A 20,348-nucleotide genomic window follows, 5' to 3' on the forward strand; every position below is an offset into this window, starting at 1 on the left:
AGAACTTATCAATCTCCACCTTAAAAATATCCATCGATGACCTCCATAGCTTTTTGTGTCAATGAATTCCACAGATACACCACCCTCTGACTAAAGAAATTCCTCCTCATCTCCTTTCTAAAAATCTGACCTTTTATTCTGAGGCTATGACCTCTGATCCTAGATTCTCCTGCCAGTGGAAACACCCTCTACACATCCACTCTATCTAGGCCTTTCACTATTTGGTACATTTTAATGAGGTCCCCCCTCATCCTTCTAAACTCCAGCGAGTACAGGCTCAGTGCCGTTAAACGCTTATCATATGTTAACTCAATTATTCCTGGGATTATTCCCGTAAACCTCCTCTGGATCCTTTCCAATGATGGCACATTCTTCCTCGGATATGGGGCCCAAAACTGCTCACAATACTCCAAATGCAGTCTGACCAGTGCCTGATAAAAACCTCAGCATTTCATCCCTGTTTTTACATTCTAGTCCTCTCGAAACAAATGCTAGCATTGCATTTGCCTTCCTTACTACCGATTCAACTTGCAAATTAATTTTTTGGGAATCCTGCACCAGCACTCCCAAGTCCCTTTGCACCTCTGATTTCTGAATTCTCTTCCTGAATATCTTTCACAAAATGGTGAACTGGTGCTCTGGTTTCCTCCCACGCTCCAAAGAAATACAGGTTTGTAGCTTAATTGGCTTCTTGTAAAATTAGAAATAGTTATGAATTTAACATATGTGGCACAAAATAATCTTTCATTCGCAAAGGAATGTCATTAATTTACTATTTCAGCAAAGAAAATGACACATCTCTTTTGAATATCTTTACAATCACATTGATTGTTTGATTGAGAACCAACATTGGTTGAGAAAAATAATATTTCTGCAAATTGCTCTCTCGAACAAGCTCTGGAAATATTCAAGTTTGATCAGGAACGACACTGATATATATATAGATATATCACTCATTTAGGTAATAATTTCCATTCTCTGTGTTACACATTGGATAGAGTGGATGTGGAGAGGATGTTTCCACCAGTGGGAGAGTCTAGGACTATAGGTCAGAGCCTCAGAATTAAAGGACGTTCCTTTAGGAAGGAGATGAGGAGTAATTTCTCTAGTCAGATGGTGGTGAATCTGTGGAATTCTTGAATTCATTGCCACAGAAGGCTGTGGAGGCTGTCAATAGATATTTTTAAGGCGGAGATAGATAGATTCTTGATTAGTGTGGATGTCAGGAGTTACGGGGAGAAGGCAGGAGAATGGGGTTAGAAGGGAGAGATAGATCAGCCATGATTGAATGGTGGAGTAGCCATGATGGGCCAAATGGACTAATTCTGCTCCTATCCCTTATGACCTTATGACCTAAACCAAACTAAACCTTATCCACCATTTTATGTTTGACCGGGCCTCTTGGGACCTGGGCTTTTGTGGACATGGGAAAAAATATCTACTTCGGCAAATATAAAGACACATCTCTTTTGAATATCTTTACAATCACATTGGTTGTTTGAGTGAGAACCAACATTTGTTGAGAGAAAGGTTATTTCTGTAAATTGCTCTCTTGCATAAGCTCTGGAAATATTCATGTATGTTCAGGAATGACACTGATATATATATATATATATCACTCATTTAGGTAATAATTTCCATTCTCTGTGTCACACATTGCCAACTACAGCATGAGGTTGATAAGTACTTACCCATACAGGGCACACAAAGGCCTCTTGGTACCAGATTTGGGCCTGTAAGGCTTGGGTTCACCGGCCATATTGATATCTGAAAGAAAGGACACTAATGACATCTTAATGACTTGAATGACTAACGTTAAGTGTGTCAGAAAATGTTATGTGTTACATTCTAATATACCACCAGGTTTAGCACTCAGGTGTACAAAAGAAAGCACCAATGTCAATTAAATGAGAAGAAAAACAAAAATGCAGATGCAGCAAATGCGCGACAAAAATCAGTAAATGCAGGAAACACTCAGCGGGGGTCAGCATCTGTGGAGAAACAGTTAATGTTTCAGGGATCCATCACAATTAGCAAATAGAAACCATGTTTTAGTTTTTAAGCCTTCGAAAATTTCCATTTTACTTACTTTTTTCTGAAACAAAATGTGCTTTTCCATTTTTTTTGTAAAGCAGCACCTGCAGTTCCTTGTATCTCCTCTACACTGAAGTGTCAGCTGAATAAGCTGATCAATACTTTGCCCAGTCACAATTAACCTTTCAGCGGTATCTCACCCATTGGTACCTTTCCACTGATCTATACATCAGCACATCAGATTGAGCATAACCTCAAAAAACAGCCACTTGAGTTAACAAAAAGCACTGGAGTAACACAGCGGGTCAGGCAGCATCACTGGAGAACATGGCTAGGCGACATTTCGGGTCTGGCCCTTCTTCAGATTGACCCAAAACATCACCCATCCATGTTCTCCAGGGAACACGGCTTACTCTTTTTTTGTTAGCCAGCATCTACAGTTCTTTGTTTCTTCATCCATTTGAGTTACCAACTTGGGGGCGGCACGGTGGCACAGTGGTAGAGTTGCTGCTTTACAGTGCCAGAGTTGCTGCCTTGCAGTGCCAGAGATCCCAGTTCGATCCTGACTACGGGTGCCACCTGTACAGAGTTTGTATGTTCTCCCCGTGACCGCATGGGTTTTCTCCGGGTGCTCCGGTTTCCTCCCACTGTCCTAAGAAGTGCAGGTTTTTAGGTTAATTGGCTTCTGTAAATTGTCGCTAGCATGTAGGACAGTGCTCGAGTAAGCGTATCGCTGCTTGGCCTGGATGTGGTGAGCCGAAGGCCCTGTTTCCGTGCTGTATCTCTAAACTAAACTAAACCGAATGCAAATTTATTACATCAATTCTTGGAATGAGTGTATTATCCTGAAGACAGTTCGAATGAGATAAGAGTTTAGACAAAATAAGATATGATCTCGCTGAGCCATACAATATTCTGATAGGGATTGACAGAATGGTGCCAAGAGGGCATTTCTTTGAACTGCAGCAGTAAATTGGGCATTAAAAAGGCGAATAGTCACAGCTGGAAGCCAAGCTTTGAAATCCTTAATGCTTTCCAAAGATAACACTGAAAAACTGGAAAGGATCATAAATTCAATCAAATGACTCCAACTACAGACCCATTTCCAAACTGCCATTCCTGTCAAAAGTCCTTGAAAAGGCAATTCTAAACCAATTAGTGCCCTACCTACACCAAAATACCATCCTGGAAAGTTTCCAGTCAGGTTTCAGGGCCCACCACAGAACAGAGTCTGCCTTGTTGAAGGTACACAACGACCTGCTTCTCGCCATCAACACCGGCGACTGTGCAATCTTGCTCCTTCTCGACCTCAGCGCAGCGTTTGATACAGTGGACCACACCATCCTTATTGACCGTCTCCGGTACGGGGTTGGCGTTGATGGCACTGCCCTGAGCTGGTTCATTTCCTACCTCAAAAATAGGAGTTTCTCCATCAACATAGGCAGTTATTCCTCTGCTCCAGCTAGCCTCTCCTGCGGAGTTCCACAAGGCCCCATCCTAGGCCCCATTCTCTTCTCTCTGTACATGCTCCCCCTTGGCCAAATCATTCAAAGGCACAGCATTTCTTTCCACTGCTATGCGGATGACACACAGCTTTATCTCCCCCTGAAACCCAACAATCGGTCAAATTTAATCAGCCTCTTACACTGCCTTGAGGACATAAAATGTTGGATGGCACAGAATTTCCTTCAACTAAATGAGAGCAAGTCTGAGGTCATCCTATTCGGCCCCCCCGACTCCACCAAAATGATAACAGGCAGTCTTGGAAGCCTATCCTCCCTAGTCAAACCGCATGTCAAAAACCTCGGCATGATATTTGACTCTTCATTAAAGTTTGACAAGCAAGTCAACGCTGTGGTAAAAGCCAGCTTCTTCCAGCTTCATACCATAGCTAAAATCAAACCATTCCTCCAATTTAACGACATTGAAAAAATCATTCACGCATTCATTTCCTCCCGCCTAGACTACTGCAACTCCCTATACACTGGGATCAGCCAATCATCCCTGTCCCACCTGCAACTGGTCCAAAACGCCGCAGCGAGACGCCTGACGGGTACCCGTAAAAGGGACCACATCACCCCGATTCTGGCCTCTCTCCACTGGCTCCCAGTACGGTACAGAATCAACTTCAAGCTCCTCCTACTCACATACAAAGCCCTAAACGGGCTCCCCCCCACCCCATATCAACAATCTTCTAACCCACCACTCTATCTCCACGTCCCTCAGGTCGGCCGATTTGGGGCTACTGACTATCCCGCGGTCTAGGCTTAAGCTCAGGGGTGACCGCGCTTTTGCGGTTGCAGCTCCTAGACTGTGGAACAGCATCCCACTCCCCATCAGAACTGCCCCCTCCATCGACTTTAAGTCCAGGCTCAAAACCTATTTCTACTCCCTAGCGTTTGAGGCCCTCTGAGGGGGCGCTGTGAATTGTTTATGTATGTGCTGTTATGTTTGTGTGCCATTGTATGTTCGTTTCTAATTACCTGAACTGATGTACAGCACTTTGGTCAACGTGGGTTGTTTTTAAATGTGCTGTACAAATAAAATTGACTTGGCTTAACTTGACCTTTGTGTAAACCAGCATTGCTGTTCCTTGTTTCAAGATAATAATGCAGTCATGTTCCCACTTTGGACACAATTGGCAATTGCCCTTCTTTTCCAATGTCCAATAATTTTAGTTTAGTTTAGTTTAGTTTAGTTTAGCTTAGTTTAGAGACACAGCATGGAAACAGGTCCTTCAGCCTACCGAGTCCACATGGACCATTGATCACCCGTTCACACTAGTCCTATGTTATCCCACTCTCTCATCCACTTTCTACACACCAGGGGCAATTTGCAGAGGCCAATTAACCTTTGTCTTTGGGATGTGGGAGGAAACCGGAGCAACCGGAGGAAACCTTCCCAATCCCAGGGAGCCAGGAGTGTTTTATTGTCATGTGTAGCGAAATGGAACAATGAAATTCATTCTTGAAGCAACACGACAGGTTTGTAAAAACTGTACTGATTATGTGACATAAAACAAAACGAAAAAGCTCAATAAATAAAGAAAAACAATATTGTGCAAAAGAAAACAAAGCCCAGGTCCCTAGTGCAACCAAGGCAGTTTGAAGGTTAGTTGGCGTTTGTGGTTCGGAGTTCAGTTGGAGTTTGTACTGTTCATGAGAACGTGCAAACTCCACACTGGCAGCATCCGCCACCGAGGGAATGAAGAGGGACCTGGAGTTGGGGGGGGTGGCGCCGAGAACAAAGTCCATTGGGACTACATTGAACACTTTGTAGCTTTGTCGGCACCCTATAGGTGGTGACTCTTTGCATACTTTGTGTATAGTTTGCAAAACAAAGAATCTCACCGTGACATGCCACATGTGATAATAAAGTATCAATCAATCAATGTATTTCGTGAGGACTAGAATACAAAAACAGAGATGTAATACTGAGGCTCTTTAAGACACTGGTCTTACTGCATTTGGAGTACTGTGAGCAATTTTGGAGCCAACATCCGAGGAAGGATGTGTTGGCACTGGGGAGGGTCCAGAGGAGGTTTACGAGAATGATCCCAGTTTTGAGTGGGTGGACAGATGATGAGTGTTTGACGGCACTGGGCCTGTACTCGCTGGAGTTTAGATGGATGAGGGGGGGACCTCATTGAAACATACCGAATAGTGAAAGGCCTGGATAGAGTGGATGTGGAGAGGATGTTTCCACTAGTGGGAGAGTCTATGACCAGTGACTTAAATGACAGCGTGTTCAACAATTTTTAAATCAATACCGATAGACACAATATGCTATTGTCAAGACCCTTCTTCAGGCCACCATTCTGAAGAAGAGTCTCGACCCGAAACGTCACCCACTTCAGTCTGAAGATGGGTCTCGACCCGAAATGTCACCCTCTCCTTCTATCTAGAGATGCTGCCTGACCCACTGGGTTACTCCAGCATATCTTCAGTTTAAACCAGCATCTGAAGTTCCTTCCTACACACTTTAAATCAATGACAATTGGTTTAATTGCTTACCGATTTTAAAAGTACAGATCCATTTCCTAATTACATTATACTCAAAGGCTTTTAAACTTTCCTTTTAGTGTTATTGCACCCATGGGAATGAACAATTATGGAGCCTTTTCAAAGGCCTGGAAATGAGTACAATTCATTAAAATAATTTGTGCAAATGGAAATATTGCAATTGCTGGAAATATGAAAAATATATCACAAAATACTGGAAATACTCAACAAGTCAGTCAGCATTTGCAGAGAAAGGGAATTAATGCTTCAGGTCAATAAACTAGCATCAGCATTCATCATTCAGGCTGGGCTTGTGCACAGTTTCCATGCAAGATCTGTGGCACGGTGGGGCAGCGGTAGAGTTGCTGCCTTACAGTGCCAGAGACCCTGGTTCAATACTGACTACAGAGGCTTGTTATATGGAGTGTGCACGTTCCCCCTATGACTACGTGGGTTTTCTCCTGGTTCCTCCCACACCCCGAAAGACATGCAGGTTTGTAAGTTAATTAGCTTAGATAAAAAATTGTAAATTGCCCTTAGTGTGTAAGATAGAACTAGTTTATTGGTCAGCATGGACTCGGGGCCGAAGGACCTATTTCCATGCTGTATTTCTAATGTCTATATCTGCCTTTAGTGTATATAAGTGTGCGTATATAGTGTATACATATGCTCCGATGAGTCAAAGAAAATTTCAATGGTAGTCATGGGAGGAATGTGTCACAATACCCAGTGCATCGCACCCTGCTGTGTAAGGGGCATGTGTGGCCGCAGACCATCAGAGTTCCCATGATGACCCCTGTCCACCGTCGAAAGCACCTACATTGGGCACGTGAGCGTCGGAACTGGACCTTGGAGCAGTGGAAGAAGGTCACCTAGTCCGATGAGTCCCGTTTTCTTTTAGATCACGTGGATGGCCGTGTACGTGAGCGCCGTTTATCTGGGGAAGTGATCACACCAGGATACACTGTGGGAAGACGACTAGCCAGTGAGGGAGTGTGATGCTCTGGGCAACGTTCTGCTGGGAAACCCTGGGTCCGGCCATTCATGTGGACGTCAATTTGACACGTGTCACCTACCTAAACATCGTTGCAGACCAGGTACACCCCTTCATGGCAATGGTATTCCCTGATGGCAGTGGCCTCTTTCAGCAGGATAATGCGCCCTGCCACACTGCACACATTGTTCGGGAATGGTTTGAGGAACATGATGAAGTGTTCACGGTGTTGCCCTGGCCTCCAAATTCTCCAGATCTCAATCTGATTGAGCATCTGTGAGATGTGCTGGATCGACAAGTCTGATCCACGGCGGCTCCACCTCGCAACTTACAGGACTTGAAGGATCTGCTGCTAATGTTGGTGCCAGATACCACAGGACACCTTCAGGGTTCTTGTAGAGTCCATGCCTCGGCGGGTCGGCGCTGTTTTGGCGGCACACGGAAGACCGACACTATATTGGGCAGGTGGTCATAATGTTTTGGCTCATCAGTGTATATATGTGTGTGTGTGTGTGTATATGTGTTTATGTGCGCACACATATGTGTGTGTGTTAACACACGTATGTATATGTATATACACACACATGCACAAATATATATATAAATAAATAATAAAAGCACACATTATTAAACATCGCAAATGCATGCTGTGCTTAAAATTCTGCCTTTTTTGGACCAAAATTAGACAAACCGTGATAAAACACAAATTCAATCACGTACAAAGTCTAGACTTATATTAATTAATATAGAATGTTATTATTTTATAATAAGCTGAGTCATGTAAGGGATGTTTTAATCACAAACAGCTGATTGGCTTGTTGTTGAATAAATGAAGTTCCCCCTCAATACTGGTTCCAGATTTTCACGACTCCTTTTCGACCACAAATTGATGTGATGCGTGCCTCTCTCAGCTGCCTTCATCAATACATTGGAATTTATAATGGAGGCATTCAGCATTACTTATGGCCAGGATAATTTACAGTGCAGAAAAAGGCTCAGCGTAGAAGGCAACACATCCACATGGTTTTAACGATCACATCTACGCTATAAATCAACCCAAATGAGTGTAATTAGTAGCACCTACTGTTAGGTGAATGGAGAGCAAACAAAATAGATCATTGCTCTCGATAGACACAAAATGCTGGAGTAACTCAGCGGGTCAGGCAGCATCTCTGGATAGAAGGAATGGGTGACGTTTCGTGTCGAGACCCTTCTTCAGACTGAATCAGGGGAGAGGGAGATACAGAGATAGGGATATGTAGAGTGTGAAAATGGGTCAAAGGGGATGGAGATCAAGGAAAATGTAGAATAGATCATTGTTGGCTAGAAGGTAACAACAAAGCAGAGATAAAATGTAAACAAGGACAGTCAGACTAGTCGGAGAACTGGGAAAGGGGGAATGATGGAGAGAGAGAAGGGAAAGGCTACTTGGAGAAGTCAATATTAATACCGCTGGGGTGTAAACTACCCAAGTGAAATATGAGCTGTTCCTCCAATCCAGGTCAGAAGGGTCAGTGTGTGAATGGGAGGGGGAGTTAAAGTGTTTAGTAACCGGGAAATCAGGTAAGTTTAGGCGGACTGAGCGGAGGTGTTCAGTGAAACGATCGCCGAGCCTGTGCTTGATCTCGCCGATATATGGAAGTCCACACCTGGAACAGCGGATACAGAAGATGAGGTTGGAAGAGGTTTAAACCAGCATCTGCTCTTGACTGCGTGGGTTTTCTCTGGGTGCTCTGGTTTCCTCCCACACTCCAAAGACGTACAGGTTTGTCGGTTAATTGGCTTCGGTAAAAATTGTAAGTTACCCCCAGTGTATGTAGGATAGCACGAGTGTATGGGGATCGCTGGTCGGTGTGGACTCGGTGGGCTGAAGGGCCTGTTCCTGCGTTTTATCTCTAAACTGAACTAAACAAAAGGTCACATTATTGGACAAATAAAGTTAGTTCCAAGATCCCCAAGCTCTCGAACAAAATCATCAAAATGATATCCAGAAGACCACTTATTGTGTCACATTCAGATGCTTAAAAACATATGATCTTATAGCAATTTTAATGCAATCTTCAAAATGTCTGCCAAAATCTTTTGAGTGAGATTCTGCTGAATATATTATTTCATCCCACACAATTAGGAATAGTTTAGAAACCAGAATGGAGGGTGGGGTATTATGTCTTTTTCCTCAGAGATTGGTTTCCAAATTACACATTTAAGATTCAAGTATGCAGTTGACATCATCGTTATTTTTAGGCCACATGCTGCCAAGAGACACAATATGATTTCTGCACTATAAGATACAATAAGGATAATCATGTATAGTTTTTCCACTGACTGGACAGCCGGCAACAAAAAAGCTTTTCACTGTACCTCACTACACGTGACAATGAACTAAACTCAAACTAGTATAGTCGTCCCTAATAACATATCCTTATTAATTCTTCTGATAACAGCATTCCTTTTCTCACTTTTTAAACATGATTATTCTCAAAATGTTTAACGCGAGTTGTATGTTTTAAAATTGGGATTTGTTTATTGTTTGTCATGCTATTCAAAATATCATTCATGATAATGGCTTGGGCGCAAGATACTTGATCTTCATTATTTAGTCTTGGATTCAGTCATCTATTTCTGCAATGAACTGGCGTGTTCTGTTGGTGACGTGAAGCCTATAACTCGTGTGGTTGCAAAAGTTCACCGACTTCTACAGATGTGCCATAGAAAGCGTTTTATCGGGATGCATCGCAGCTTGGTTTGGGAACAGCTCCATCCAAGACCACAAGAAATTGCAGAAAATTGTGGACGCTGCCCTGACCAACACACAAACCAACTTCCCTTCCATTGACTCAATTTACACCTCACGCTGCCTCGGCAAGGCCAGCAGCATAATCAAGGACGAGTCGCACCCCAGCCACTCCCTCTTCTCCCCTCTCCCATCAGGCAAAGGTATAGAAGCGTGAAAGCACATTCCTCCAGATTCAAGGACAGGCTCTCCCCAGCTGTTATCAGGCAACTGAACCATCCAAACAACAACTTGAGAGCAGTCCTGAGGTATGATCTACCTCATTGGAGACCCTTGGTCTATCTTTGATTGGACTTTACCAGACTTTATTTGCACTAAATGTTATTCGCGTTATTCCCTTTATCATGTATCAGTACGCTGTGAGTGGCTCGATTGTAATCTGGTTAGCGCGCAACAAAAGCTTTTCACTGTACCTCAGTACACGTGACAATAAACTCAACTCAAACTTAATAAACTAAACTTAAACTAGTATAGTCGTCCCTACTAATGTATCCTTATTAATTCTTCTGAAAACAGCATTCCTTTTCTCACTTTTTAAACAAGACTATTCTCAAAATGTTTAACATGAGTTATCTGTTTTAAAACTTTGATTTGTTTATTGCTTGTCGTGCTACTCTAAATATCATTCATGATAATGAGTTGGATGCAAGACACAATAGAGTCATAGAGTGATACGACGTGGAAACAGGCCCTTCGGCCCAACTTGCCCACACTGGCCAACATGTCCCAGCTACACTAGTCCCGTCTGCCAGCGTTTGGTCCATATCCCTCCAAACCTGTACCTGTCCAACTGTTTCTTAAACATTGGGAAGAGTCCCTATCTCAACTAACTCCTCTGGCAGCTCATTCTATACGCCCATCACATCTTTGTGCGAAAAAGTTACCCCTCAGATTCCTATTAAATCTTTTCCCCGTCACCTTAAATAATGATCTTCATAATGATCTTAAATAATGATCTTCATTATTTAGTCTTGGATTAGTCATCTCATTCTGCAATGAACTGGTGTGTTATATTGGTGTTGGTGACGTGAAGCCCATAACTCCTGTTGTTGCAGAAGTTTCATTCAAGTAATACTGTAAATTCTCCACTGCTAGTTCTGCAGATCCTTGCTAATAATTCTGGTGTGGACTGCAAATCGCTTCCATCTCATCTGCTGGCTCATCTATAATCTACAAATAGGCACCAAACTAGATAAACTTAAAGGACATTATTTTTTCTTTGCACCACCATCGTCTATTTATTTGTCTGTTTGTTTTAATATTTACTGTAGTTTATTTGTAGTTTATTATGGGTTTTGCAAAGTAATACTATTACATATCTGTTGTGTTGCGGCAAGTAAGAGTTTCATTATTCCGTTTCTGGACACATGACAATAAAACACTATGGATTAAGTTCCATGATCAAGGACTGTGTAAAATGGCCCCAAAATCTGACGACTATTGCATATGCATTGGGCGGCACTGTGGTGCAGCGGTAGAGTTGCTGCCTTACAGCGCCAGAGACCCGGGTTCAATCCTGACTATGGGTGCTTGTCTGTACAGAGTTTGTACTCATCATGTACCTGTGTGGGTTTTCCCAGGGAGCTCCGGTTTCCACCCACACTCTAAAGACGTACAGGTTTGTCGGCAGGTTTGGTAAAGTTGTTAATTGTCTCTATTGTGTGTAGGATAGTGTTAATGTGCTAGGATAGCTGGTCGTTGGGCTGAAGGGCCTGTTTCCGTGCTGAATCTCTAATTTAAACTAAACTAAAATAAACTAAAGACTCAATGAGCTATTTCAATCTAAATCAGGGATTGTATTTATGTATGGTAATAATCTCACTGATCTATATGCAAAAACATGTATTTCACTGCACCAGGCACACGTGACGATAAAAAGAACCATTCGTTCTCAGTGACAGAGTTCAAGGGAATCAAGTTCCCTTTGATTAGTACGGGTGTCATAGGTTATGGGGGAAGGAATGATAATGGGGTTAGGAGGGAGAGATACATCAGCCATTATTGAATGTCAGAGTAGACTTGATGGGCCGAATGGCCTAATTCTGCTCCAATCACATGATCATATGATCTTATGATGAGGACCTAGCAGATCAACTTTAATTGATAATGTAAGCTGGGTTACAGGTTTTCATACCAAGTTCTTGTATATGCACAGCTTTCTCTGTCAATAACACAGGAAATGATTTCGCCTGAGTGTTGTCTTCCTTTCACTTGGGCACCAGTCAGGATTTGAAGAGGATATATTTTTAGCTTGGCACAATTGTCTTCTACTGTCTGCTGTTCAGCAAGGTCAGTATTAAGAGAAGTAGCATGAAGTGACAATAACACAAAGGACCAGGGCTTTCTTGGCCACTCCACTTTCGTTTCAGCTTAATTTATTTTAGAGACACAGCATGGAAACAGGCCCTTCGGCCCACCGAGTCCACGTCGACCACGATCACCTTTGCACTAGTTCTATCCTAGACACTGGGGGCAATTTACAGAAGCCAATTAACCTTCAAACCTGCACGTCTTTGGAATGTGGGAGGAAACCGGAGCACCCGGACAAAAAACACACACGGTCACAGGAAGAACGTACAAACTCCGTGCAGACAGCACCCGCAGTCATGATTGATCCCGGGCGTCTGGCGCTGTAAGGCGGCAACTCTACCGCTGCACCACAGTGCTGCCCCGACTTGATAAATTCCTCTTTATTATTTGGATATTTCCCTCTGTGAAACCAAGTCCTCCCAGATATTACAAGGCTGAGGTCACAAAAGGTAAACCCAGATCAATGTTTAAATTCTTGCTGATATCTAAGTGTCCATCAATTCCTTTTGCAGTGCTTTACTAGTTTTCTGGGAATATACAGCATGTAGACAACATAGTCTCCATCTGAAGAAGGGTCCCAACCTGAAAAGTCATCTATTTATGTTCCCCAGAGGTGCTGCCAGACCCCCTGAGTTACTCCCACACCATGCGTCCTTTTTTGAAAGCCAGCATCTGTCGTTCCTTGTTTCTATATTCTCCACATCTTTCCATCCTGTATACAGCTATCCTGTACATGTTTATCCTCTGTTCGGCTGACCATCTCTCAGTTTGGTTTCCTGCAACTTCTGAAATGCATTTTGCATCTATTTGTGTGTGCCAATCCAGTCATGATCTTCCAGTGAGATGCCATCTCTGACTCACCAATGACATTTTATTGCTTAGAGTCAGAGTGAGACAGCATGGAAACAGGCACTTTGGCCCAATGCATATGTGCTGACTGAGATGCTCCATCTAAGCTGGTCCAATTTGCCTCAATTTGGCCCATGTCCCTCTGAACCCTACACACAAGGAACTGCAGATGCTAGTTTACAAAAAAAGACTTGCAGTGCTGGAGTTAAGTTTGAAGAGGGGTCCTGACCCAAAACATCACCCATCCATGTTCTCCAGAGATGCTGTCTGACCGGCTGAGATACTCCAGTACTTTGTGTCTTTTCCTTCCTGCTAATCATTCCTATCCATGTACCTGTCAAGAATCAAGAGTGTTTAAAATGTCTTTGAAATGCTGTTATAGTACCTGTCTCAATTACCTCCTTTGGCAGCTCGTCCTAGATAACCACCACCTCTGAATAAATAAATCATCCCTCAGGTTCCTATTAAATCTTTCCTCTCTCACCTTGAACCCGGGTTCGATTCCGACTACAGGTGTTGTCTGTACGGAGTTTGTACGCTCTCCCCGTGACTGCGTGGGTTTTCTCCGAGATCTCCAGTTTCCTCCCACACTCCAAAGACATACAGGTTTGTAGGTTAATTGGCTTGGTAAATTGTCCCGTGTGTGTGTAGAATAGTGTGTGTGTGGGGATCGCTGATCGGTGCGGACTCGGTGGGCTGAAGGGCCTGTTTACGCACAGTATCTCTAAATTAAATTAAACTAAACTAAACTCAATAGTTAATTAACACAGAACATGGCAAACAGGTTTCACTTGATGCATCCAACAGTTTTATCAATAAATTCCGAGTACATTTGCATTAAGTCTATTTTTCTTTTTGATCAGCATGCTACTTTCAATTGTCAGCATGCTACTTTCAATTGGCTACTTTCAATTCTCTTACATTTCAAAGTGTACTGATCAAATGCTGTTTCTCAGCATCTCACAGCCAGGATACAAGGCTCTTTCACTTATATACTGTTAACATTTTTCTTTGTGCCTGTCCTTTGATTTGGGTCAATCCAAATTGTGGGATTTTACCCCTATACTTGTGAGAAACGTTACTTAATTTCAAGATATCTTCCACCAGGCACCTATCTATTTTCAGTTTTTTTAATGAAGATATTTGAGGATAATTTGAATGGTACGATGTTACTTGTGATCTAACATTCTGTTTTTGGCTTCGTTGATGATTGGAGATTGTTTCTTTTTATCCTTGTCCTAATCTGGACAGTTGTGAGAAGAGAGCATTCCTCTCGGAAAGTGCCCCACCCATTCCCACCGTGGGCACAACGCGGCACGGTGGCGCAGCGGTAGAGTTGCCTGCCGCCTTACTGCACCAGAGTTTGACCCTGACTATAGGTGCTGTCTGTACGGAGTTTGCACGTTCTCCCCATGACCGGGTGGGTTTTACCCGGACTCTCCGGTTTCATCCCACACTCCAAAGACAAACAGGTTTGTAGGTTCAATGGCTTTGTTAAAATTCTAAATTGCCCCTGGCGTAGAGAGTGTACGGGGATCGCTGGTGGGCACGGACCAGGCGGGCCGAAGGGCCTGTTTCCACGCTGTATCTCTAAACTAAACTAAACTAAACAAGAGATTTGTATCGGAAGGAACTGCAGATGTTGATTTAAACCGAAGATAGACTCAAAATTGCTGGAGTAACTCAGCGGGACAGGCGGCATCTCTGGAGAGAAGGAAAGGGTGATGTTTCGGTCGAGAAACTGAGTCTGCAGAAGGGTCTCGACGCAAAATGTCACCCATTCCTTCTCTCCAGATATGCTGCCTGTCCCGCTGAATCACTCCAGCATTTTGTGTCTAAAGAGATTGTCTGTTCTCAAGGCGACACGGTGGCGCAGCGGTAGAGTTGCTGCCTTACAGCGAATGCAGCGCCGGAGACTCAGGTTCGATCCTGACTACGGGTGCTGTACTGTACGGAGTTTGTACGTTCTCCCTGTGACCTGCGTGGGTTTTCTCCGAGATCTTCGGTTTCCTCCCACACTCCAAAGACGTACAGGTTTGTAGGCTGGGCAAATGTAAAAATTGTCCGTAGTGTAGTGTAGGATAGTGTTAATGTGCGGGGATCGGTGCGGGGATCGCTGGGCGTCGCGGACCCGGTGGGCCAAAAGGCCTGTTTCTGCGCTGTATCTCTAAATCAAAAAAAAAATCTAAATCCTCATCATCTTCCACAGTGTGGACACTGATTCTGATTCCTTTCAGGGGTCCTCTTACGATTCCTTGGGCATTTCCATGGCATATTTTTGATTTTGGTTTGCAAATCTTTTCACAAAGTGGTTGAGCTCGCCATGTGATCTGCAGTTGGATCCAAATTCAGGAGTAATTTTGTCTGTGAGCTTGTTTGGTCACCATACGTCTTGCACTGCCTGATTATTCTTTTGATTTTGTTGTCAAATTGCAATAACCCCATTTCTTTTTCCAGGACCGATCCGGCAGTTCATAACTTCATAAGTCATAGGAGCAGAATTAGGCCATTCGGCCCATCGAGTCTACTCCGCCCTTCAATCATGGCCGATCTATTTCTCCTAACCCCATTCTCCTGCTTTCTCCCCATAAATCCGACACCCGTACAGACGCCTTCACAAAGGGTGGTGAGTGTATGGAGGAAGTTGTTCAGGAAGGGACTATCATTATGTTCAAGAGACATTTGGACAGGTACTTGGGTAGGATAAATTTAGCGGTATATGGGCCAAACGCAGGCAGGTGGGACTGTTTAGTTTTTTAGTTTAGAGATACAATGCGGAAACAGGCCCTTCGGCCGACCGAGTCCGCACCGACCAGCGATTCCCGCACACTAACACTATCCTGTACACACTAGGGCCAATTAACCTACAAACTTGTACGTCTTTGGAGTGGGGGAGGAAACCGGAGCACCCGGAGAAAACCCATGAGGTCACCGGGAGAACGTACAAACTCCATACAGACAGCACCCATAGTCAGGATAGAACCCGGGTCCCTGGCGCTGTAAGGCAGCAACTTTACCACTGCGCCACTGTACCACCCTTCAACTAGTGTAGAATGGGCATGTTGGTCGGTGTGGCATGTCATGCCGAATAGCCTGTTTCCATGCTGTATAACTCTATAAGGTGGGACTAGTGTAGATGGGGTCTCTTGGTTGGCATGGGCAAGTTGGGTCGAAGGGCTTGTTTCTGTGCTTTATGACTCCAAAATGTATTTTTGTTCCACAAACGCTTGACTTGGTTTGCTTTGCTAGGCCGGTAAATAAAGGGCCTGTCCCACTTGGGCGATTTTAAGGCGACTGCCGGTGACTAGGCTGAGATAATTAATCACAGGAATGTGACAGGCCTGCTGAGAATTGCTAACCCACAGGTTAGCTGACTAAGCATCGACTCAATGGGAGGGATGTTTGTGAATAGAAGGAATGGATGACGTTTTGGGTCGAGACCCTTCTTCGACCCGCAACGTCACCCATTCCTTCCACCCACAGATGCTGCCTGTCCCGCTGAGTTACTCCAGCATTTTGTGTCTACCTTCGGTGTAAACCAGAATCTGCAGATCCTTCCTACGCGGAGGGGTGCTTGTGTTATGCTCAGCTACCGACCAGGGGGAGAGGGCTTCACGGCATGCAATAGTGAGAGATGGCCGATCATGTACCTTCACGGTATGGTTTGCATGCAAGAGACTTTAGACGTTAGAGATACAGCATGGAAACAGGCCCCTAGGCTCACAGAGTCCGTGCTGACCAGCGATCATCCTGTACACTAACACTAACCTACATACTAGGGATATTTTTGCATTATTTACTGAAGTCAATTAACGTAAAAAACCTGTATGTCTTTAGAGTGTAGTGTAACCTAAAAAACCTGTATGTCTTTGGAGTGTGCTCTGGAGAAAACCCACACAGTCACAGGGAGAGTGTACAAACTCTGTACAGGCAGCACCTGTGGTCAGGATGGAACCTGGGTCTTAGGTGCTGTAAGGCAGCAACTCTAGACTTTAGAGTTGGGCCTGTCCCACTTAGGCGATTTTTAAGGCGACTGCCGGCGACTGTCAAAGTCTTGGCTGATCGCCGAAATTTTCTTTTACACTACGACAATGACCACGACAATGCCGAGTCAGGTCGATACAAGTTACTTTTTTTGTGAAACTAGCACTAGGCTAAGAGATTACACTGTCTTTGGAAACATCGCGAAATTCCCACGCTTACCTGACCATCAAACTGTCGCCTCCAATCTACCTGTCAAATGGTCCTGACGGCAAATAAATTGGTTAAACAAAACTATCTTCTGGTATCTTCAAATGCCTTTTCTTAATTTAATATTACGTGCTTCTAAATGCATCTGCGACAACCTAGCAAACCTGGGGACAGCATGCGACAGCCCACAATAAGCTACGATACCTGGCGACAGGCCAGCTGTGGCCGAGAAATTTCTAGCTGGAATTTTTTTCCGCGACGCGCCGAGATACGCTACGATTCATTGAAGACTCCTCATGATCATGCCCGCGACACCCCGGCAAACGTTTGGCGACAGCCCAGTCGCCTGCAGTCGCCTTAAAATCGCCTAAGTGGGACAGACCCTTTACAGACCCATCAAGTCTACCCCATACGCTAGCGATAACCTACGCAGACTAGGGGCAATTTACAGGAAGAAAGTACAGATAGCACCTGTAGTCAGGATCCAACCCGGGTCCCTGGCGCTGTAGGGCAGCAATTCTACCGCTGCGCCACTGTGCCGCCTTAAGTCAGGTTTTGAGCGTTGTATAAAACATGTATAAAATGACGTACTTCACACAGCCAAGAGAGTGTGGGCTGCAGTCAAAAGATGACTGAGCCCTTCTCCCTTCTGCAAGAGAGATTGACTGAATAAATATGCTTCTGTTTGACCCAAGAGCTGACTTGTGCGAGTCACTCTTTTACTCTGCGACAATTTATCCTTTCAGACTCAATCTGTGGCTTACATCATACTTATTCTGAGAACGCCATCATGCGTAGCAGAGTGATACAGTGTGTGATTGCAATGCAGTGCACCGGGGATGATGCAATTCAATATGTAGTTTACATAGCAACAACTATGTAGATCTATATTCACTCTTGCAAGTATTACAGCAAGATATTTCTGCAAATATTCAATGTTATTTTCTGCTAGAGGAGGTAATTGAGACAGGTTTTAAAACGCATTGAGGGTGACACACGGTGGTGCAGCGGTAAAGTTGCTGCCTTACAGCGCCAGAGACCCGGGATCCAGCTTGACGACGGGTGCTCTATTAGGAGTTTGTACCTTCTCCCCATGACCTGTGTGGGTTTTCCCCAGGTGCCCTGGTTTCCTCCCACACTCCAAAGACGTACAGGTTTGTAGGCTAATTGGCTTTGGTAAAATTGTAAATTGTCCCTGGTGTGTGTGGGATAGTGTAGCGCGCGGGGATCGCTGGTCGGCGCAGCTGCGGTATACCGAAGGGACTGTTTCCATGCTATCTCTCTTAACTAAACTAAACGAAACGTATAGAGTTCAAGTTTTTTGTTGACTTATTAGAGGCCCACCAATCAATGGTACAGCAGCAGTGGGATAATGCATACACAATCCATACTGCGTATTCAGCCCTGAGACTAAGTTTTACTTGATGAACTATTTCGCCTTAGTTCATAACTGTCAAGTCAAAATATTGACCCAAAAGTAACTGATTAATTATCTGTCATCTTGATTTCTTCTCTGGTTGACTTTGAGTCTTGCAGTACTCTCATTGTCTTCATGTCAATGCTTATATTTCTGCTGAGTACAGCACTTGGAACACAGCAAGGGCAATAATCTGGGATCTATTGGGAATCTCGAGTTCTTGAGACGGTATAATATTTTGACCCACGACACTAAAGTGCGAAACTGAACAAAGTGAACAGGTTACCTCTAGACTAGCACCAGTAAAAAAAAGATCATTAAAGCTTGTAAATGTGTCATTAAAAATTCAACTAACCCATCGACATCCTTTTAAGGAGTGAAATTTAATATCTCTTTGCAGGACCGGCTCATAAATTATGTGAACGATGGGGTTTTAATGGGCTCCGAAATGACCTTGCAAGATAGTGGGAAATAAACAGGGGTAATGGCGGAGATGATAATAAACGAGTCTGTGCTCGTGACATCCACAGTCAAAAACAGAATATAAAGATAAATGTATGCAGAAACATTGTATTATAATTCTCGGAGCTTTAGTTTAGTTTAGTTTAGGGATACAGCGCGGAAACAGGCCCTTCGGCCCTCCGAGTCCGCGCCAACCAGCGATCCCCGTACACTAACACCATCCTACACACACTAAGGACAATTTACAATTTTCATCAGTCAATTAACCTACAAACCTGTAAGTCTTTGGAGTGTGGGAGGAAACCGGAGCTCCTGGGGAAAACCCACCTGGTCACAGGGAGAACGTACAAACTCCACAAAGACAGCACCCGTAGTCAGGATTGAACCCGGGTCTCTGGCGCTGTGAGGCAGCAGCTATACCGCTGCGCCACCGTTCCACAGCTTTGTCAAATGCTTTTCCAGAACAGAGACAAGAATTTACAAGTCCTGGCAGAAAAGAAACGTATATGCCTTTCTAAACCGCTGAGCATCTCCATCAGTGGCCTGGATAGAGAGGATGTGGAGAAGATGTTTCCACGTGTGGAAGAGTCCAGGACCAGAAGCCTGAGCCTCAGAATTAAAGGACGCTCCTTTAAGAAGATGGGAGGAATTTCTTTAGTCAGAGGGTGGTGAATCTGTGGAATCCACTGCCACAGACGGCTGTGGAGGCCGAGTCAATGGATATTTTTAAGGCAGAGATAGATCGATTTTTGATTAGTAAGGGTGGCAGGGGTTATGGGGAGAAAGCAGGAGAATGTTGAGAGGGAAAGATAGATCAGCCATGATTGAATGGCAGAGTAGCCTTCATAGACCGAATGGCCTAATTCTGCTCCTAAGGACTTTTGATCAGACAATCCAATCTAAGAGTATCACAAAATGCTGGAGTAACTCAGCGGGTCAGGCAGCATCTAGGAGAGAGGGAATGGGTGACGTTTCGGGTCGAGACCCTTCTTCAGACTATCCAATCTAAGAGATTCACTGGCTTGCCTTCACGAGGCGATCCACGAATGAAAGCATTCAGCGGACTAATTCAAAGCGCAAGAAAGTTGCGGAGACAAAGTGTGTCTCATTTGAGGGCGCAGAACTACTCTCAGGTATTGCAACAGAGGGCGGCACGGGTAGCGCAGCGGTAGAGTTGCTACCTTACAGCGCCAGGGACCCGGATTCGATCCTGACTACGGGTGCTGTCTGTGCAGAGTTTGCACCTTCTCCCTGTGACTGCGTGGGTTTTCCCTGGCAGTTCCAATTTCCTATCAC

The 20,348-nt window shown here is 44.2% G+C and overlaps 1 protein-coding gene across 4 annotated transcripts in view; it reads right to left on the reverse strand.

Annotated features, from left to right (window-relative positions):
• The window catches only part of LOC144592603 (RNA-binding Raly-like protein), a 673,998-nt gene that overhangs the window by 127,071 nt on the left and 526,579 nt on the right, over positions 1 to 20,348 (reverse strand). For all 4 annotated transcript variants that reach the window (XM_078397261.1, XM_078397262.1, XM_078397263.1 and 1 more), the window contains one exon: positions 1,692 to 1,767. In XM_078397261.1, the coding sequence (XP_078253387.1) occupies positions 1,692 to 1,767 (76 nt within the window). The remainder of the gene's footprint in view (positions 1 to 1,691; positions 1,768 to 20,348) is intronic.

This window comes from Rhinoraja longicauda, chromosome 4 (assembly GCF_053455715.1).
Source record: "Rhinoraja longicauda isolate Sanriku21f chromosome 4, sRhiLon1.1, whole genome shotgun sequence".
Lineage (NCBI taxonomy): Eukaryota > Metazoa > Chordata > Chondrichthyes > Rajiformes > Arhynchobatidae > Rhinoraja > Rhinoraja longicauda.